General features: G+C 40.1%; 1 protein-coding gene and 1 long non-coding RNA gene across 2 annotated transcripts in view; one reads left to right on the plus strand and one right to left on the minus strand.

Moving 5' to 3' along the window:
- LOC103481634 (glutamate receptor ionotropic, NMDA 2C-like) overlaps positions 1-3,076 on the plus strand; it is a 61,066-nt gene extending 57,990 nt beyond the window's left edge. The window contains exon 16 of the mRNA XM_008437258.3: positions 410-3,076. Coding sequence (XP_008435480.1) covers positions 410-1,951 — 1,542 coding nt within the window. The 3' untranslated portion in view covers positions 1,952-3,076. The remainder of the gene's footprint in view (positions 1-409) is intronic.
- Positions 3,077-6,261: 3,185 nt separating this feature from the next.
- On the minus strand, positions 6,262-22,502 carry LOC145549169 (uncharacterized). The gene is made up of 2 exons (XR_014085149.1): positions 22,407-22,502; positions 6,262-15,650 (listed from the first exon to the last, which is right to left on the minus strand). It is a non-coding gene; the product is annotated as an uncharacterized LOC145549169 (long non-coding RNA).
- Between the last annotated feature and the right edge of the window lie 61 nt (positions 22,503-22,563).

Consider the following 22,563-nt stretch of genomic DNA (forward strand, 5'->3'; position numbering starts at 1 on the left):
ATATCTCTGCCAGCTGTAACCAGAGAAAAGTCAAGGGATTTTGTTTTTTGTTTATTCAAAAAGACTTGTTTTCTGAAGCTGACTTGAGGCTTATTTCTTTTGTGGATTTTCTGGGCCAATCCAAATGGTTTGATCAGCATTTTTCTGTTCTGGGAGAATGCACAGTAAATTATTGCCTTAAACATGCCTCAGCAACAAAGTGGTTCACTGGAAAAATTAAGTTTTTTTTTTTTTTTTGTTAGCGGGTGACTGTTTCAGATGCACCAGCTGCTTAGAATTCTGCCTGTGAAATTATGAATTTTGGACTATTTAGCTGGTTGGTTTGAAGTAATTTACATATCTTATTTACTGTGTTCTACTTCTATTTCATAACTAAAATGTTCTTTGCTTGTCTTACATACCATACCAGGGTATTTACAGTTGCTTCAAAGGAGTAGAAGATCCAGGACGCTCATCTGGTTTGGCCAAACCTGACCTGACCTCCAACTATGCTCAAGCAAACATGCTAAAAATGCTTCGCACTGCCAAGGATCTGGTCTCCACTGCGAATGTTGAGAGCTCCCTGGACAATGCTACCAAGACCATAGAGCAGTTGACTCGTCATGGAAGTAGTATGCCTGTTCGTGTCCCTCAAGTCACCACTGAGGCCGTTCCGGGAGGATTTGCTTATGTTGCTGAAAATCACTGCTCCATTCCTCAGGGGTCCCTCACCCCACCTCTAACTGGCATTACTTCTTTGAAACAACACAGGGGTGTAAGTAGACCAACACCACTGCGCTACACACTTCCAACTCGTTCAACATCGTGTCTGTATGACAGACCACTTCCTGTGTCCAGTTTGAGCACTCCTCACCTGGCTGTAGGGGAGACGCTCCCTCATCAGCACCCACACCACTACCAGACTACAGGGAGGGTGTATGTAGACTCCCATTCTCATTCCCCTTACATTGCCTACTCAGAACTCCAGCTACCTGACATTTACACATCTCATCCAGTCTCTTTACCCCAAAACCAACATATCCAATTGGGCCTTTCACAACCAAAAAGGAGGTCCAAGAGTTTTCAGTGTGAGAATGGGGATGTGGAAAGGAGAAAACACGGGGATCAGGGTAAGTGTGACAAAAGTACCATCAGTCTGACTGAACTTAAAGTCAATCACCTCCAAGAGAATCATATCTCCGCCCCAAGTGTTGACAATGTTTACTCAGGAGAGGGGATGTGTCCCCGGGTGGAGAATTATAGCTCTTGGCCTCCAGAGGACCTTGTGCTGAGGGGCCGGCGGAGGCACCGCCGCCCCTCTTTTCTTAAAGCAACGTGGGGCAATGACCAAATTCATCATCTTGATGAATCACAGTCTTCTTTATCCAGCCAATCACCTTCAACCTTGCCGGACCTGTTTCCATGCATGGTTACTCCTACAACATCTGCCAAGCCTTACAATCCTGCCCATGTTCGAAACAACCTGTGCCTCCCAAGGAACCAGGCCTACCTCCACATAAGGGAGGACCAGAGGAGGCCAAATGGACGAAAGGGCCAGAGACTGCGCTACTCCCACTCCACCCACCTCCCAACATATGGAGAAGCGGTTCGAAATGGAAATGGTTTAGGGCGGGGTATGGTCCGCAGAGCCACAAGCCTGCTCAGCCGACAGTACGCACACTACCTGAACTCATACCCCGGTCTCCCAATCTATCACAGTCCACTGGACCTCCAGCATCACAGCCAGAGTTCCAGCCCAGTGTGCCAACTGTTGGCCTGTGGTGGTGGACGATGTGGGGGGCAGCGGACACTGCTGTATCAAGACAATGTGTATGGAGCTTATGGGGCCTATCAGGGACCCCAGACTGGCTCCGACGCCCAGATAGGGCAAGGAGGAACAGGACAGCCTGTTGGGAGTCCTTGTGTACTTCGGCCTTGGCGACGGGTTTCCAGTCTAGAATCTGAAGTTTAATTGACAATCTTGCTGGATGAAAGCTGTGGAGTTAGAGAAGATGAGAATAATAAATGTTACAACTTTGGAAAGTTTTTCGTTGTTAGATTTACAGTTATGTTGATTTTAATTGTGTCATTGTGTGGTAAAGAATAGTAATTCAGGTCAGACTCTTGGATAAAGACTTTCACCAATCTATCCTTGATAAAGTTGTGGAAAGCTGGGTTTGACTGGTTTAACTCAGTGGCTGCTTTCCCACAAAAGTGTTCCATCTTTCACAGGAGATCATGTTATTGACAAATGGTTCAACTGTAACCTGAAATTTATTGCTTTGTGTGTGTGTGTTTAAATTTTTATTGTGTGGATTGCTGGTATTCAACATTGATTATTGTCTGGTAGACAAACTGTTTACATCTGGGAAGAAGCGTTGGATAGGCAGCCATCACTAGTCACTAGATATCTAAAAAAAAGTTGTGATGTAGATGTGAAGTGTTTATTTATGAGATGAGGTCATCAGTACTGATTTTTAAAAGGCATAAAAGTACACCAGTTTTCAGAAGCAAATATAATCAGTCCAAGTCATAATGATGAATCACAGGAAGCAGCTACTTTGTGAAAGCAGTCCGCAACAACACGATCTGCAAAATGATTGCCGCATTAGAACAGCATTGACCAGCACTAGGTGTCTTAACCCACGGATTTCATCCTCACTGTACCCAAGTGTGAGGCTTCAACAGCACACAAGCCTCACGTTGAATAAATTATGTATTCTAAGTACTATAATCGCATAGTCGAATGTGTTATTTGAGGCTGGTTAATGTAATATTCATATATTCCACATATAGGACTTTATAATCACCAGTTTTTTCTAAACACACCTCTGGCACATTAAAAAAAAGAATCTGTTTAAAAACTGCTGTAAGTTTATGGAAGCTTTTGGTACTACTTTATTAACATCAGTTAACCAATGATCCATTCCCCCTTTTCGACTCTTTTATATTTCCTCTTCATCCCTCTTTTTACCATCCACTCAAACTGTTTATTAAAAAAATGAGGTTAGTGAAAACGATTATAGTATCTATATTACCAGGCTTCTACACCCTGTAATTATCCACAAAGACCAATTAAAGAGTCTTTTTTGATGAACATATGTGTGTCTTTTTCTATAGCCTTAACTTCTTTTCTGTGTAAAGTATATGTAAAAACAAAAAATCTTTTTTTTTTTCCGTCTTTTCCTTTTGGGAGGCTTTTAAAAGTCTTAATGGGATTTTTCCCCTTAGGATGGTTTTCTTAAATGTCACATCTGTCATGATAAATTGTTTGTAGGTGGACCCAAATGCGGTAGAGAGGAAGAGTCGATGTGAACGTTTAATGAAAAAGGTGATCATCAAAAACTTACAAAAACCACAGGGAAACAGAGCAGACCACAAACACAAGAATTCAGGAACAAAAAGCCAGTATTAGAACATATGGACACAACAGGGAAATAACAGGGTTTAACAGGAGGAACCAGCAAGGAGTGTGAGGAAGAAGAGGGTTTAAATACTGTGAGGGTGAATGCTGGAACAAAAGACCTGGGATGATTAGTTAATGGGTTGCAGGTGTGAGGGGAGAGAGGAAAATGAACAACAAGAGAATAACTATACCCAAGAAACATAATTAAACACAGAATAACTGCACACAATAAGTAAACATAATGAACTAAAATCACTGACGAAGCACTGAACTGAAGTAAAATAGAAATCAAAATAGAAAACACAACAATAATGGAACTAGAATTATAATAGGGTGCAAAGTCTTAAATATGTAGCCACACCAGCCTAAAAGTAAGATATTGCTAATTCCTTTTTCATGGATAATTTTTCATTTTCTCTGATCGACAAAGAAATGAATCAACTTCCTAAGAAAAAAAATAAGGTTGCGTGTTTTAGTATCTGTATGTCTTTTACATAATTTTAACACATGATGATGCAGGTCATTAGAAACATGTAACATATCAATTGAAATAAAACAAACCGAGGGGCTCCTTTGCTGTAGCCTGCAAAAATGCATAAATATTGTCATTGAGATGGAGATGGTTGAGTCCTCTTGTGTGGGTCTGCACTGTTCTGGGCTTCACCTACTGGTATTGTCACTCATGGTAAGTGGCAAAAACACAGAGAGATTTTGGCAAACACAATGATGGTAGATGAAAACAAATGCTTGTGGACACATTTAAACTTACGAAGCCTGACTGTGCTAAGGCCAAAAAGTTACAAAAGACAACTCTTTATGGATACACCACTTGTACAACATAAAATTGAGGTTGGGGATAACGAATTCCAGGAGGAGTTATCTACAAGTGTTCAGATCGAATGTACGGTATATCCCTTTTTGCATGGTGACACCTGGGGACTGGAAAGAGTACCATTGTCTATCCACCCATTGCCATTAGAATAAGATAAAGATAAAATAAGATGATCTGCTCATCTTTCCTGAAGTCAGTTGATCACACAGAGTAACTGACGTTATGTTGTGTTACTTTGGTCAGTTTGAGTGTGCTACTCTTTTATTATAGGAACTACTGAAGTGTCAATAGGAATAAGGACATGGTACTCTAGTTTTGTTTGATGCTAAAGTTAAAAAAAGTCGTGCTACAGACAAAAATAAGTCTGAATAACAAATGAAGAACAGTATTTGGTCACTGATCCAATCCCCCTTCTCTGATCTTGTCATATGGAGGTCAGTCGCCTGCTGTAGCCTTCTGGGGTCGTCCTAGGACTAACACAAGCACACAGCACAAACAGACCAACTTTCAATTTGATAATTGTGGTAAACCTGAGAAATTTTGGGTTGGGTATGATGAGTCTTACAGATTTTTAAGCAAGACCCACCTGAAGTGAATTTACTTCAGACTAGGGTTTTTTTACCTGAAGGTGACCGGTTGCTACAGCAATTACTCTCTACCACTCTTGCTCTCTCTCTTTCTCTGTGTGTAGTGATGATGAGATAAGACTCCATTCAGGAGAGCAGATGAGTAATGTTACAGAGACCAAACATTGAGCGCTTTGATTTTTCCATTACTCTATGCTTTGTTAGTAGAGCATTGCCTTGGACTAGACTGTAATATTGATTACATCCCCTGCTCTGCTACTGATCCCGTATTTTTAGGGTTCAAGGTAATTTGAAATCTTTTCATCCTTTAAGAATAGAAAAGAGTTCATCAACCTTCAGTCATTATTTGATAAGCTTGTGAGGACAACAACAAAGTGTTCATTTTCCCTCAATGTGTCGCTTTGGCTTATTGTTAAAGCATTTGAAGACAAAAATCTGTCTAAAAACGTGGATGAAGTCTCTTCTCTTAATCACTTTGAAAATTGGTCAAACAAATCCACCTTTATCACAAAGTAGGGTACATGAATGGTGTATATCTAGCAAAAAAAAAAAAGCGTATTTTTTGTTTTTATTTTATTGTGTAATCTGTGTTTACAGATATACGGGATATGTCTGAGAAAAACCTTTTTGTAGCGTTGCAACAATATAGTTCCAGTGTTTTATTACTGGACTTGAATTGCCACAATATATTTTGAAATGGTGCCATGCATCAATTCATACCCCTCCTTGGGAACATTTTGTTCCCTCCACGACAGGTAGCAATTCAAATCCCTTTTTCAATCATTTAATCATTGTTTATCTTTCCCAGGGTTAAAATTTTCTTTTGGTTTCAAGAAAGACAGAAGTGACTGTCTGGAAATATTTCTAAATTGCAAACGTTCATGGTTTAAAAACGAAACGACTGGCGAAATGCTGCAACTACCGTTGGCAAGCTACAAGCTGCCTAGAACACTCTAAAAGGCAATACCTATTCTTACTTAAATTAGGTTTGTATGCTTTACTCAAGTTTCACTAAATTGTTTATTCAACTCAAGTAATGTGAGCAATGTATGTGTTTGGCCTGAGAAAAGTAAAAAAGTACAAGACTGTGTTATTTTGAGTAAACTGGATTTGACTATTTTTGTCACTGGAGTGAATGCTTCAGCTCAGCGGTGCGCATGTGCAGTAAAGTGCGGGAAGCTTCCATCGGAAGAAACAGAGCTTCTTTAAAGGTGAGTTATTCGTCTTCAGTATAGTTTCATGTGCCATGTATGCCTTTACTACTCTCATATATGGTTACAGGTTAATTTTTCTTTGAAAAGATGACGCATAAAAGTCTTTGCAAGCTAATATGGTAATGTTAGCATTGGCTCATGGGTCCAACATTAGCTAAAACTGCCACGCCTTTTACTTGAGAGCCTTTAATGTTTTTGTCCATTGTTGTGGAAAAAAAAAAAACTTACCAAGCACTGTTCAGGTAAAATCACTCAATCAGGTTTATTTATGAATTATGCACAATACAGAGAGCTTGTAGGACAATCAATCATGAAGCAATTCTGGATGGAAAGCTCTGCCAGGCAGAGACAACGCATGAGTCTTTTACACACATTAAAGTTAATTTTAAATTGACATCTATTATGTCTAGAAGAATGAATTTCTAAACTCTTAAACATTCTTAGGAGTCAAACAACTAAGAATGATCATAATTAAGCTACCAAATTTCATGTGTTTTCTAGGAAACCCAACAAAACAAAAAAATTACATTAGTGCAGTGAAGGTATAGATAAGTGTCCGTTCAAAACCCAACAAGAAAGCGCAGATTTTCCATCTGGAAAGTAGGTAAAGCGTGGAAGCAGGAACACTGATCGCCTGCTCAGGAGGATTTGTTACCTCCTGTCATAAAAGTATAAATCTTCACTCTCTGCTTCGGTCACTCGACAGTGGACCAGCAATAGTTCTTTGAGTGGAGAGCCTTTCAGAAACATCTAAACCAGCTGTTGCTCTGGACATTGTCCTCTTTGGTGTCAAAAGTTGAAGTACTTGATACTTGGTACTTGGTAGAGTGAAGTTTTGCTGCTCACTCTGTTGCTCTGTTGTTTCAGATTTAAAGTCGTGATCTAGATGAACATTACAGACAGGTCGTCCTTCACAGTGGTTGATGTGGATTCATGTTGTTCCTTCCTTCTCGCTCCTCTCCCCCACTCGGTCTCGGCGTTGCTGCAGCCAAATCCTCCCCCGTCTCTCTCCTCCAGCTTCCTGTCAGTCCAACTGGTTCTGGTGTTGGATCTTTGGGTTGTCCAGATCGTCCATGTTGTCCACAGGTGAAACGAGCGTCAACAGTTCAGAGTCGTCTTCTCTCACAGCTCTGAAGCAGGTTTAGCTTTTCTTCCTCTACGCTGATACTGGACAGCAGACCAGCGGAGATTGTTAAAGCTCAGTCTCACACAGTTTTCAGTCCAAATGCCCAACAGGAGACTGACGGTTGTCCCCTGGAGGTGATGGAGGTCTTTTCTGTCTTCTTGATTCTCCAGATCTTCTCGATCATTTTCATTGGCTGGTTTTGTAGGAGGGACATCATCTGGTCCATGGGAGGACAGATGGGAGGAGTTGAGGTCAGAGGTCAGATGCACCGCGCAAGGCTCAGACAGAGAGAAAGAGAAAAAGCAAATAGAAATCAATTAGGGTTTGTTTTGTCATTTTCCTTGTTATTTTCTATACATATATATTTATGAATCTTATTTTAATCTTTTACGTGATCATATAGTTTTAGTCATTTATTATCCATCAAGTATTATGGCTCCTGTTTGTGGAACAGTTTGTCAGAGAAACCTGAGGGCTAATTGTTCGTACAGCTCTTAGTGTGAGGATCTGTTTTTCTGTGTATTTAGTTTTGAGGTTTTTCTGTGTCTGGATCTGTTTTCCTCTGTGAGCCTCTGTGCCGTCTTGATTGTTCCCAGATATGTCTAGTCTCCCTAATTACCCTATGTGTATTTAAGCCCACCTGTTGTCCCTGTTCTTTGTCAGATACTTGTCGTATGTCGTTCGTTGTTGACCTTTAGTCAGTCTACTCAGTCTACTCAGTTGGACTGTTAAGTCCTGAGAGTCTGTACAATTAGTCGTCGTCAGTTGGACTGTTTGTCCTGAGTCAACGTTAGCTCTAGTTCCAGCTGCTCTGTTGCTACCGGTATTAGCTTAGCCTCAGTTTCTGCCGCGCTGCCAGTTCCTGGACTGTTGTGAGCTTCTCATCATTTAATATTCATAATCATTCACCTATCTACACCCTGGGCTTCGTCTGCGTTTTCTCTCACCACCTCACCTCAACTTCATGATACTTAGAGCTGCTTTTAGTATGAAAGAGTCCCTAATAAATCAAATTAATTAATTGATTGATCCTTTTAAGAAAATCTTTTTAAATTTATTTTTCAAACACACGAAAGAAAAATTAAACATATTAAGGCCTGTAATTTATCAACAAAAGATTTATGTTCAGCATTTAATTCCAAACAATTCACCCTGAGGAGGAGATTGTGTGCTGGAACCACTTAGACCCATTCTTCTTGAATTGGGTGGCATATTCTCTCTAGACTGCAAACGTCTTCACAGAATCCAATAAATCAACTTTGTGGTCGCTCTGCCTCTTAATCCTCTAAGAGGGGCCTTTATTTCCGATAAAGGTCTTTAGGATTCCAAAAAGGTTTGGTTCCCTCAATTTAGAAAACTCAAGGAATCTACCTGCCTTATTTACCTTCCCTATGACTCGTGTTTAGTCAGAATGCTGGATTTGGGGTGAAACCCTCCATGCATGGTCAGTAGTTTCCGAGTGTCTTAACATCGGTGGTCTTCATCTCCTCCTTTGGCCAGCTGGTTATTCCTGCAAGGTCTCTGATTACTGGATCTTGTTCTTGCCATCAGGGGCGGATCTAGCAGAGTGGCAGGGGTGGCAGTTGCCACCCCAAACGAGAGCCTCGCCACCCCTGTTGCCACCCCAGCTAGCGACAATAAATTCAATAAATAGTTATGGCAAATCGGACATTAAGCGCATGAAACTCTTTTTTTCCCCGACAACATTGAATGCAACACAATGTAACCTGACACCTACTGCTACGGTAAGTAGCGGGAAGTGCGAGAGAAGGACAGAGCGCAAGGCAGCAGAATTGATAGATATATATGTTACTGGATTGGACATTTATGTGATTTATCGTAAGTCACACATGCGCCATTGCTGCCCATTGAGTCAGGAATATTGGTGGTCAGGAAACTACTACAATCACGCAAAGAATCAGAACAACGGACGCAATGTTTATCTATGGTTGAATTAACTGCTAATGGTAATAAGGGCTTCAGATTTCACAGGTGAGGAACTTTTAATTTAAAGAAAAGATTGAACAAGTGAGCAGTGGGTCAGTTATACTAGCCTAACTGTTATTAGCTTGCTACTGACTTTGATAACCTTAGCATGTTCGGTGTGTTTTGGTTCGGTTAGCACTAAAAAAGGTCAACCCGCACACCACGTCATCAGTAGAGCAGCTGTTTATTAAATCAGCAAATCAACCGCCGCTGTGCTCTGCCGAAAACGTATTAATAATCCAAATATAGACATTAAGCCTGACAGCATAATGTAAAAGACTGGATGTTCTGTATTAGTGTTTTTTGTTACTTTTTTGTGTGGGAACTGTTTGTTTTTTGGTGTTGATTCCCCTGATCGGTAATCTCTACTCTATGTGCTCATTGAGCTGTTGTCTGTCGGTTGCCATGGCAACGGGTCCGCGTTGCGAGAAAAGGCAGAATTAAAGTTGTTGGAGATATTTTTCTTTATTTCATTCTCCATTTGAATTTTGTTACTTTATTCTTAAATTTCTATTTTTTGTATTATTTACATAGTTTATTTGTAGGTTGATAATTGTTGATTTTATTTATTTTTTTTGTTTTATTATTTTCTTATTTATTTTCTAAATTTAGACAGGAAGTAATGTTGGTTAGTCCACATAGATAAGTGCAGGGGCCTGGAGAAGGACCAGCCGGCATTTGGGTTTGGGGCCGATGGTTTTTAAGAGTGGTAGCATGAGAACAAATGAAAGTTTGATGTCTGTAATTGTTTGGTGAAAGAGGAAAATAAATCACCAAGAACAATCATTAAGTTTGGATATTGAACCTTGTTTTGCTTGTGTCGAGAATCATGACCCCAGTGCCTTAGTCGTGGCTTGGTGGAACTTTTATTGGATGTTTGGTTTTGCGAATAGTCAGAAGTGGTTCTGTTTGGTTCTTCACCTGTTTATCAGCTTTATTGTACCTTTTATTGTGGCGCTCTGCAGCCGCTGCAATTCCTAAAACAAGTGACAAAAACTGAGCTAATCCCGTGTTCTAAAAACATGGTGATATTTATAACAGTTGTCAAACTACGGCTCCTACAGCATATTTAAAATAAAACGATTGACCAGTATAAGTAGATATTTGCCCTTTCTTGTATCTTGACAGAACGAACAGAAACTAAACTGTTTATAGATTTGTATCATGGTGAATTTATCAAACATCAGTTTTCTAATCTTTATTTTAAGTCGTATTTAACAGATATATTGAATAACGAATGATGGCGCTACTAATATTTTTGTGACAGATTTCTCCTTGTCCTGTATTGGGATAAAATGGTTTTCTGGACACAATGCATGTCAACTGATATGCATATCAGTAATGCATATCAATTATCAGGAGTACAAAAGATGTGAAAATAATTAACTATACTACATTAAGAAATTGTATTTAAGCCTCGGTGCTACATAAAGCTCATTTTGAAACAATGCAAGTTAAAAACAATATTTTGTATTGTTTTTAATACGAAATATAAAAAAAACATATATATATATTTATATGTATATATATATATATATATATGTTTTTTTTTTTGTTTTTTTTTAAAAAGCAGCTCTCATATATATGCTGCCACCCCTGAAAAAGTCCCTGCCACCCCATAAATATTTTTCTAGATTCGCCCCTGCTTGCCATTAAGCTGGCTTCTCAGGACTTGCCTTATTCGTTGGAGGTATTTGGTTGTGCCTCCTTTCCTTGTGACCTCATTCAGGTTGCCATTTGCTTGTGGTATTCCCAGGTACTTGTAACTGTCCTCAATGTCTGCTATTGTTCCTTCTGGGAGTGAGACCCTTTCTGTGTGGATGACCTTCCCTCTCTTTGTAACCATCCGCCACACTTCTCTAGTCCGAATGACATCCCAATGTCAGTGCTGTAGGTCCTGGTGATGCGGATCAGTGAGTCGATGTCTCGCTCGCTCTTGGCGTACAGCTTGATGCCATCCATGTAGAGGAGGAGACTTTTGGTGGCTGCATTCTTGAGTCTGTATCCTTGGCCAGTCTGGTTGAAATTTGGAGCCATCCCGTTCTTCCAAACAGCGATGGTGCTCAGAGGGGCTTTCCTTCCCCATTGCTCCTTTCCACCTGCCTCACCCGGAGAGCCAGGCCGCCACTGCTGGGACCTCTGTCCGTGGAGCGCCGGCTCCTTCGTCCAAAGAGGCGCAGGCGATTCTTCTTTGTGGCTGTGTCCTTGAGCTACAGGCGCGCCACCTGTAGCTCTGTATGTTTTTCTTTTTTTTTCCCACCATTCGGATCACAGCCACTGGAGGGGGGGCATCTGCCTGCGCCTGCTTACCAGCAAGTTTCTGGAGGTCCATATGGTGGCTAGGGTGAGCCACATCTCCATGAAGTCTTTTTTTGCTGTTTTCCGGTGTCTCACCCCATGCAGCACTAGCTGCGTGTCGAGGACCTCCCTTGCTGGCAAGTATGGGAATTGCAAGGAGCCTGCCTATGCCCACAGGTCCACAGCAGCGCTGCACTCTCACTGACTCCGGGTCGGGGACAGATGTTGCGGGAGTCCATGACGGCTCTGACCGGGAGGATCCCATGAGCCACCATCCTGGAGTCTGTTTGGAAGGACGGGATGGCTCGCGTTGATGATTTGGCTGAGGGGGTTCAGACCTATGCAGAACAGCAGTGGGGCAGAGAGTTTCCTGGAAAGAATTATGATTCTTTCCAGAGTTTTTGATTTCTGCCCCATTTGATTGACACTTGTGCAAGTGGTTTGCAGTTGCAGGGTTTTTAAAAAAAAATTTTTATTTTATTTTTTTTATATATATATATATATACTGCAAACTGCACAATTGGTTTGCAGTTGCAGTTTTTTATCCATCCATCCATCCATCCATCCATCCATCCATCCATTTTCTTAAACCCTTGTCCCTTAGTGGAGTTGGGAAGGGGTGCTGGTGCCTATCTCCAGCTAACGTGCTGGGTGAGAGGCGGGTACACCCTGGACAGGTCACCAGTCTGTCGCAGGGCAGTTTATTATTTATTCATTTATTTATGTATTATTTTTTTAAATATATACTGCAAACCACTTGTACAATTGGTTTGCAGTTGCTGTTTTGTTTATTTTATTTTTTTATTTATATATAATGCAAACTGCAAACCACTTGCACAAGTGTCCACTGCTGTTCTGCATCTGAACCCTCTCAGCCAAATCACCAACAAGACTGGCTATGGATACCGACTCAAGAATGGGGCCACCATTAATGTTACCCTAACCCTCCTCTACATAGATGACATTAAGCTGTGCGCCAAGAGCGAGCGAGACATCGACTCACTAATACACACCACCAGGATCTACAGCACTGACATTGGGATGTCATTCGGACTAGAGAAGTGTGGTCGGATGGAGGGAAGGTCGTCCACACAGACGGGGTCTCACTCCCAGAAGGAACAATAGCAGACATTGAGGACAGTTACAAGTACCTGGGAATACCACAAGCAAATGGCAACCTCGATGAGGTCACAAGGAAAGGAGTCACAGCCAAATACTTCCAACGAATAAGGCAAGTCCTGAGAAGCCAGCTCAATGGCAAGAACAAGATGAGTGCAATAAACAGCTACGCCTTACCAGTAATCAGAGACCCTGCAGGAATAACTAGTTGGCCAAAGGAGGAGATAAACACCACGGATGTTAAGACTCTTAACATCCGTGGTGATACTAACTAACCATGCATGGAGGGCTCCACCCCAAATCCAGCATTCTGACTAAGCACGAGCCGCAAGGAAGGTAAATAAGGCAGGTGATTTCTTGAGTTTTCTAAATTGAGGAAACCAAACCTTTTTGGAATCCTTTACTGTGGTGATTTAAAATAAAACCTATTAGGTGTATGTACAGTAAAAAGAGGAGTGGGCCCGAGACTGAACCTTGGGGAACCCAAGCTGAGCAACAAGGTCCCAGAATACTGAAATATTAAAACTGTACAATTCATGTTTAAGGTCAGAAATCAGCAACTTCCACCCAATATACAGAAAATGTTTTGTGACAGTGAGGGCGGTTATAATTTAAGAGGTGAAGGACATTTTAAAAAACAATGTATTAGAACAACCATGCAGAGTTTTTGTTTATCGGTGCGTGGAGTAGATGTATAGAATGGATTGAATGATGAGTTCAAAAAAGTAGAAATATAAACCAGCTTAAAAAACTGATTAAAAAGGAGCTTATTGCAAAATATGTTATATAAGATGACTGTTTTAAAGTCTGTAAATACTATTGATGATATAAATATTGTTTAAATAATGGGACATCTTTAAATGTCATGTAAAATGGAAACAAGTTGTCTCGTTTTGATGTTTTGACAGTTAATTGATTATAAATTGATAAGTATGTAAGAGGCAGGACATTATAAGATATTACATCTTCTACCTGCTCCTTTTCAAACAGAAAATACAAAATTTGCATGTCACTAGGGCATAATGATTTGTTTTACCTCTTATTTCTGTAGTCTGTTACATTTTATTTTATTTTTTTCTTTCTTGATTGTCTTTTCTGTCTGTTAGAAATGAAAATAAATACATAAATAAATAATTAGCTGGCCAAAGGAGGAAATGAACACCACAGATGTTAAGACTCAGAAGCTACTAACCATGCATGGAGGGTCCCACCCCAAATCCAGCACCCTGAGACTATCCACAAGGAAAGAGGCAGAGGACTAGTGAGTATGAGAGCCACTGTCCAGGATGAAACATCCAAGATCCATAAATACATCAAGGACAAGGTCTCAGCAAACGATGTGCTCAATAAATGTCTCAGACAATGGGGAACAGAGGATGAGGGGCTGGAGGTACCATCATGGGAGGACAAGCCCCTACATGGGATGAACCACTGACAAATAACTGAAGTGGCTGATATCAGGAAATTCTACCAATGGCTGGAAAAAGCTGGACTCAAGGACAGCACAGAGGCACTCATCCTGGCTGCACAGGAACAGGCCCTAAACACCAGAGCAATAGAGGCTCAGATCTACCACACCAGACAAGACCCAACGTGTAGGTTGTGCAAGGAGGCCCCTGAGATTGTCCAGCACATAACAGCAGGGTGCAAGATGCTGGCAGGGAAAGCTTACATGGAATGACATAACCAAGTGGCGGGCATAGTGTACAGGAACATCTGCAGAATATGGACTGGAAGATCAAAGTGGGGAACACCCCCAAAGGTGGTGGAGAATAACCGAGCTAAGATCCTGTGGGACTTCCAGATCCAGACAGACAAAATGGTAATGGCGAACCAACCGGACATTGTGGTGGTGGATAAAGAACAGAGGAAAACCGTTGTGGTGGACGTAGCAATAACAAGTGACTACAACATCAGGAAAAAGGAGCTTGAGAAACTGGAGAAATACCAGGGCCTCAGAGAGGAACTGGAAAAGACCTGGAAGGTGAAGACCACAGTACCATACCATCCCATACCAACTTTATTTATGAAGCACTTTATACACCAATAAATTGATTAAAAACAGAAGAAAACTGACCAGCAGTAGAAGGGTTAAGAACACGATAGAACCGAGCTGCAGCGCATGCTTTAGCTTTAGCACAGGACAGCATTATCTCAAATAAAACAGGCATATGGTCTGAAAATAATGAGTCACCAATCACTAAATTACAAACTGGTAGACCATAAGATAAAACCAGATCAAGACTGTGACCATGCTCATGGATAGCACCAGTCAGACTGCACAAAATTAAAAGAATCGGTAACATTAAGAAATGACTGAGCCATAGGTAAAGTAGGACGACAGACATGAATATTAAAATCACCAACAATGAGAACTCGGTCATACCTTGGCATGATATCAGCCAGGAAATCAGAAAAGTCATTTATAAAGTTTTTGTTGTACTTCGGTGGCCGATAGACCACCGCACACAGCACAGTGTGAGAGCTGCCGAGTTCAAATAGGCTGATCTCAAAGCTACTAAACGAGGCCAGAGGCAACTGTTTACAAGTAAAACTGCTTTTAAAAACAGTCACTATTCCTCCGCCGGACCCTGACATCCGGGGGAGGATGTCAGGCTCCTGCAGGGATAGCTGCAGTTCCGCGGTACAAGTTCATTAAAAATGCTGGAGTCACCAAACCACTTGTCCATGATGCTGTTAATAAAACATCCAATCAATAAGAGGAAAAGAAATCCCTAATGACGAAAGTTTTATTTGTCAGCGACATGGCATTTACCAAACCGATCCTGGCAGAAATCGGCGGGTCTACACCATCAGGTGGCATTCGGTGCTCCCGGCAAAGAGGCCGCAGGTTGCTAGGATTCACTCTGCGTCTACAGGGCCGAGTAGCGCAGGGACCTGTGGTAGTCTAGCCTGTGGTCATCGGGGCCCTCGGGGCAGTCACCCCCAAACTGGAGCAGTGGCTAAAACAGATCCCAGGAACAGCATCAGACATCGCAGTCCGGAAATGTCAGGTTCTAGGCACAGCCAAGATACTGCGCAGAACCCTCAAGCTCCCAGGCCTCTGGAAGAGGACCCGAGCTCAGAGGATGAAAGAGTTCACCTGCGGAAGGGTGAGAAGGGAATTTATATAAATATGAATAAATATATATGCACATTGTCTGAGTATCTCCAAGTAGGTTTGATTTTAACTAGCGTTTCACCTAGCAGTAAACTACATTATTTTTTTCTTATGTGCACAACTATCAAACGTTTCCCAAATACAATGTGACCCCAACACTGAAACTGTGAGTTTCTGTAACAGTATATGTTGAGTAACTCAGGGAAATAACATAAACATACAATATTTAGGGCTCTCTAACAAGCACCATGATGTGCAGAAGTGCTTACATCCCATAACTATTTTTAGCATTTGCAATGCTGCAGCCACAAATTCCAAGATATTTTACAACAAAGATGATTACTTCAGATCAACACAAAGTGCTGCATAACTGTAAAGTGTAAGGAAAATGATTTGCAAACTTTCTACCTTTCTTTTTTTTTTTGAACTTTTATTTGAACAATTCCTTGACAAAATCCATTCTTATGTATTTTTCCATTGCAAAACAATTACAGATATGACATTCAAACATACCTCTTCTAAAGCTCCTTCTTTTCCCTCTTTCCTTACACTATTACCGAAAATCGAGTTTTTGTTCCAGATATTGAATTACAGAAGTCCATCTTCTATTATAGATGTCTTTCCGCAACCTCAGAGTTGCTGTAATATCCTCCATCAGGTTGACAGTCTTCAGCTTCTGAACCCATTGTTCCAAGGTAGGTGAATGTGGTTTCAGCCAGTTCACAGTGATCACCTTATGAGCAATCAACACCAGGGCTCTCAGCATATATTTAGAGTCCTCTGTCGGAAGATGCACCTCTTCTAGAATCACTTTATGTATTTCCCAATCCATAGTCAAATTTAGTATTTGTCCTATTTCCCTTTTTACCGTCTCCCAGTAACGTTTCACTTTTGGACATTCCCAAAAAATATGGGAAAAATCTCCTATTTGTCCACACTTCCGCCAGCAGAGATTACTGGCCTTATTATCATAGCTGGCTATCACTATTGGGGTCCTAAAATATCTCATTCTTATTTTCCAACTAAACTCTCTCCAGTTTGGACTATTCAGACATTTATGCCAATTATCCCAAGTGTTTTCCCATTCAGTGTCCTCTATCACCACGTTTAGTTCCAGTTCCCATTTGTTCTTGACATCTAGCGTTGTTTCTTCCTGGTCAATTCGTATTCTCTGGTATAAAGCTGAAACGATCTTATGAAGATCTCTTCGGTTCTCCACCACATCAATCCAGTATTGTTCAAAATCTGTTGGACTCTTTTTTAATTTCTCTACTTCTTTGTGTTTTTGAAGGTAGTGTCTGATCTGAAAGAATCTGAAAAGATCTGTGTTAGCGATATTATATTCATTTCGAAGTTGGGAGAAGGCTTTTAATGTTGTTCCTGTAAATAGTTGGTTTATTGTGATTAAACCTTTATCTGCCCATTCTCCAAATCCCCTGTCCATTTTATTAGGTTTAAAGTCAGCTATGCCATCTATTCTAGCTGCTCGTGACAAGGAGAGTGGTAGCTTCAACTTCTTTCGGACTTTGTCCCACACTCTCAAAGTAAACACCACCCACTCATTTTGGATTTTAAGTTTTCGCCATTGATTTCTACTTAAAAAAGGTATATCTGTTATCGAAATACTCCTTACTAATGAGCCCTGCTCCAGCTGTACCCACATTGTATCCAAATCCAGTCTAATCCATGCAACAAGTGCCCTTAGTTGTGCTGCCCAGAAATAACTTTCCAGATGTGGAAGAGCCAGGCCTCCCACACTCTTTGAAGAACACATAACTTTAAGTCTTACTCTTGGGCGTTTGTTTTGCCAGATGAATCTTGATATAAGTCTGTCTAGTAACTTGAAGGTGGTTTTAGGAACCATGATCGGTAGGGAGTTAAAGAGGAAAAGAAGCCGTGGTAGCACATTCATCCTGATCGTCTCCACTCTGCCAACTAGGGATAGAGGGAGAATCTGCCATCTTTCCAAATCCTTTTTAATTTGAGATATAAGTGTGCTATAATTGGCATTGTATAACTGAGAAGAATTACCGGTCAGAGTGACTCCCAAATATTTAAGGCCCGCTTTTGGCCACTTAAATTTCACTTCTTTCTCCAGGTGCTCTGGCCAGAGTCCTGTCATCATTATTGCTTCAGATTTAATTTCGTTAATTTTATAACCTGAGACATGACCAAATATGTGTAGGCATTTCATAAGAGGAGGGATCGTACTTGATGGGTTTTTTAAGTACAAAAGTATATCATCTGCAAATAAAGAGATCTTGTGTTCTAAACCTCCCTTGTCTACTATTCCTTCTATATGTTTGTTCAACCTAATCAATTCTGCTAATGGCTCTATACTTATAGCGAAAAGAATGGGCGAGACCGGACTTCCCTGTCTCACCCCCCTTTTTATGTTGAAAAATTCAGAGCAGTAGCCATTTACCCGTACCCTCGAGATAGGATTTTTGTTAAGCGTTGCTATCCATCTTATGAAGGTGGAGTTAAATCCCATCTTCTTCAATATGTAATTTAAATAATCCCAGTCCACCCTATCAAACGCTTTCTCTGCGTCTAACGCCAGGAGCATTGATGGTTGGCTGTCTTTCTTAGCGATTGACTGAATATTCAGCGCTCTTCTAACATTGTTCGAACCTTGTCGTTTTGTTATAAATCCAGTTTGATCCGGTTTTATTAATTTCTTTAAGTACCTTTGCATCCTTCCTGCTAAAATTGATCCAAGGATTTTCAAATCATTCCCCAAAAGACTTATGGGGCGGTAGGAGGCACATTTTTTAGGGTCTTTCCCTTCCTTATGTATTACTGTTATTAATGCTTCTGACCAGCTTTTTGGGGGATCATTTTCCTTCAAGGCGTAGTTGTAAACAGCACATAATTTAGGGGTAAGTTCCTTAATGAAACTTTGTAAAACTCTCCATTTAGACCATCTGTCCCTGGACTTTTATTGCTTTTTAATGATTTAATTACTTCCTCAATCTCCATCTCTGTAATTGGTCTATTCAGATCATCTGCTTCTTCCTGTGTCAATTTTGGTAGATTAAGTGTTTTAAATAGATCCTCTATTTCTTCTCTTTTCTGGGGTAAACTTTCGGAGTCATATAGCTCTTTATAAAATTCTCGGAACGCCTCTGCAATTTTTCCGGCTGGGCTAGTTCTCTTCCATTTCCCGGGTGACTTATGTTGGGGACCACGCGGCTGGCCTGTATTTTTCTCAATTGGAAGGCTAATAAGCGGCTCGCGCGATTTCCCACCTCATAATATTTTTGGCCAGTATATCTCATAGCCCTTCTGCCTTATAAGTAAGTATTTTGTCCAGTGCTTCCCTGCTTCTTTTAAGTTTTTCCAGTGTCTCCTCTTTTCTATCTCTTTTATGAATTTGTTCTAATCTTTTCACTTCATTCTCTAGGTCTTTTACTTTCTGTGCCCGTTGTTTCTTTAATATACTTGCCATTTCTATACATTTACCCCTGATTACTGCCTTGGCTCCATCCCACAATATTGCCCATGATACAGCCCCATTATCATTCAACCGAAAGTATTCATCTATTGTTGTCTTCATTCGTTCTTGAACCTGTGGGTCATTCAGCATGGAGACATTCAATCTCCAGTATTTAAAATGTTTTTCTTTTTTAACCTTTAATGTTATTCTAACTGGTCCATGGTCTGACAATGTTACAGGCTCTATACTACTATGTACCACCCTATGAAGATCTTGTCTGGATATAAGTATCATATCCAATCTTGAGTATGAACCATGCACATTTGAAAAGAATGTGTAATCCTTGCCCTGTGGATTACATGCCCTCCAAGAATCTTCCAGTCCTAGCTCCTCTAACAGATATTTCAGGACTTTCGTTTTTCTGCCCAATGGGCCCTGATCTGATGGCAATTTGTCATGTTTTGGATCCAACACACAGTTAAAGTCTCCAGCCAAAATTATTACACCTTCTGAGTCTTTTGCTAAGACAGAAGCTACTTCTACAAAAAAATTTGGATCTTCTTCATTTGGGGCATATATATTCATTATTGTTATATCCATCCCTTCTATTGAACCTACCACCATCACATATCTCCCCTGCTCATCTTTAACCTCCTTCTGCATCAAAAAGTAAGTTGTCCGGCTCAATAATATTGCAACCCCTCTCCCCCTACTTTTTGGACAACTGGAAAAGAACACCTGGTCTACCCATTCTCTTTTTAATTTTTTGTGTTCCACATCGTTAAGATGAGTCTCTTGTATTAGAGCTATTGAACTTTTAAACGATTTTAATTGAGCTAATATTTTTTCCTCTTTATTGGATGGCCCAGCCCTCTCACATTATAACTCACAATATTTAAATCACTCATAACCAATAACTCTCCTCCCACTGTCAACCTCCTCCTTTACTTTTTGACCCTTCAAACTTAATTCTAAATCTTGCATCATATCCGTATTTAACTCCTGTTGGTCACTCAAAATGAACATAAACATGTCAAGGAACAAGAACATAGTAACATCAAAGCAATTTGAACAAAATAAGCCCCTAAGACTCCCATCAATCCCACTGGCCATGATAAGACCACAGGTAACCTGTAGTGACCGCATCCTGGCCAGCCCTCGATGTGACCAAGGCAGAGCACTGTGTGCCCACAGTTGCTCTGGGGAAAAAGCACTAAGTGCAACCCAGATCACAAACCAAAGAAAAACAATAATTCCTTGATGAGATCTCCACCCAATTGGAATGACAATAGTAACGCACGGCGATAGGAACTACCCGTGAGATATTAAACAACTGAGATATAATTTCTCAATACAAAGTAATTTCAATTATCTTTATAGCATCTTCTCCCCCTTAATGATTTTCTCAAAACATACCTTGAAGTCTTCACAAACTCATCTGTTTATGAACATTTTTCCCCATCACAATCTTAAATGTAAGCCTTTAAATCCGCATCCAGTAACCCCCCTTTTCCTTGTCTCTTGTTGAGTCTCGGAATCCAGGCCTCTTTGGAGAGCTCCGCTTCCATCTTCTCTCTCTCACTCATCTGTACCGAGATATTTAGCTTCTCTAACGTTGGTATCGCATCGAGAAGGGTCGGGAAAGTTTTTGAGCCATTTTCCAGGTCCACTCTGAGTTGTGCAGGAAAACGACATTTAGCCTGTATTCCTTTTTCTTTAAGTTGCTTGACTTTCTACCTTTCTGATAACATTTTAAAACTCGTTATCAAATTTCTGGGTCTCGTCAGAGAACTTGGGAACAGGAAATTTAACAAGCCAAGTAATATCGGATCTGAACCTGTCCGAACAATATCAGATGATACATAGGATGCTCACAGAAAGGAACATTTTAAGTCTGCTTTTAAAGCAGGTGTTTCTGTTTTTTAATAGAATTCCTTTAACTCAAGAATTAAAGCCAGTTCTAGGAGTTTAAGATAAATTGTGTTTTTTTTCTCATTTCTGCCTTTGCAATGATTCTGCTTAAACATCTCTTTTTGTAAATATGTCTGCCTTTGTTCTGTAGCCTATACATTAGGCAATATCAAGATCGAATAATGGTAATATTAGCCTAAATGCAGCCAGTGGCATGTGGGCTATAACTAGCATGTTGTCTTACATTGACTTCCTCCTTTCAGTGTGCTAAACATGGTTAATAAATAAACAAAATAGCTAAAAAGCTTATTTTAGGAAAAAGGCTACTTTTAATGTGAGAAATAGTTACATTAGAAATGTTTGTGCTCTGCTTTTTGATTTTTAATTTTGCAAAAGTAAAAATCTGAAGTTCACTTCGTGGCACTTGGTTACCAGTAAACACACTCATCTCTTAGCAACAGATAAGCAACACAAATTGTTATTGTTCAAAAAACATAGGCTTTCTTCTATTCTCTCTCAGATGTTTACTTTATGGAACTTGGTTACCAGATAACGCGATCATCTTAGCAACAGATTAACAGCGCAGCAACAAAAATTCTTATTGATAAAAAATCTAATGTTTCTTCCGCTCTTTAGAAATACCACTTATTTTACACTAACAAGAATTATGCAGTTGGTGAATTTTGCAGAAAAGTTAGTTTTTTGTCATTAGGGGCAGATATACTAAACACACATTCAACACAAAAGTAAAAATCTCTATTTATACTACTTTGTGGCAGTTCGTTACCGGAAAAAAAAACGCTTATCTCTTAAAACCAAATTAATAACAAGTAGTTTATAAAACAAAAGCTCTTTCGAAATAACGCTTACCTGTTTAGATACAAGACATTTACCGTTGGCAAATTGCGCAAAAGTGAAAATCTGAATTTCACTTCATGGCACTTGGTTACCCAGTAAACACACTCATCTCTTAGCAACAGATTAGCAACAAAAATTGTTATTGTTCAAAAAACATAGGATTTCTTCTGCTCTCCCTCAGATGTTTACTTTATGGAACTTGGTTACCAGAAAACGCGATCATCTCTTAGCAACAGATTAACAGCGCAGCAACAAAAATTCTTATTGATAAAAAATCTAATGTTTCTTCCGCTCTTTAGAAATACCATCTATTTTACACTAACAAGAATTGTGCAGTTGGTGAATTTTGCAGAAAAGTTAGTTTTTTGTCATTAGGGGCAGATATACCAAACACACATTCAACACAAAAGTAAAAATCTCGATTTATACTTCGTGGCAGTTCGTTACCGGAAAAAAACCCGTTTATCTCTTAAAACCAAATTAATAACAAGTAGTTTATAAAACAAAAGCTCTTTCGAAATAACGCTTACCTGATTAGATACAAGACATTTACCGTTGGCAAATTGCGCAAAAGTGAAAATCTGAAGTTCACTTCATGGCACTTGGTTACCCAGTAAACACACTCATCTCTTAGCAACAGATTAGCAACAAAAATTGTTATTGTTCAAAAAACATAAAATTTGTTCT

Source organism: Poecilia reticulata, chromosome 19 (assembly GCF_904066995.2).
Source record: "Poecilia reticulata chromosome 19, P_reticulata-male-v2, whole genome shotgun sequence".
Taxonomy (NCBI): domain Eukaryota; kingdom Metazoa; phylum Chordata; class Actinopteri; order Cyprinodontiformes; family Poeciliidae; genus Poecilia; species Poecilia reticulata.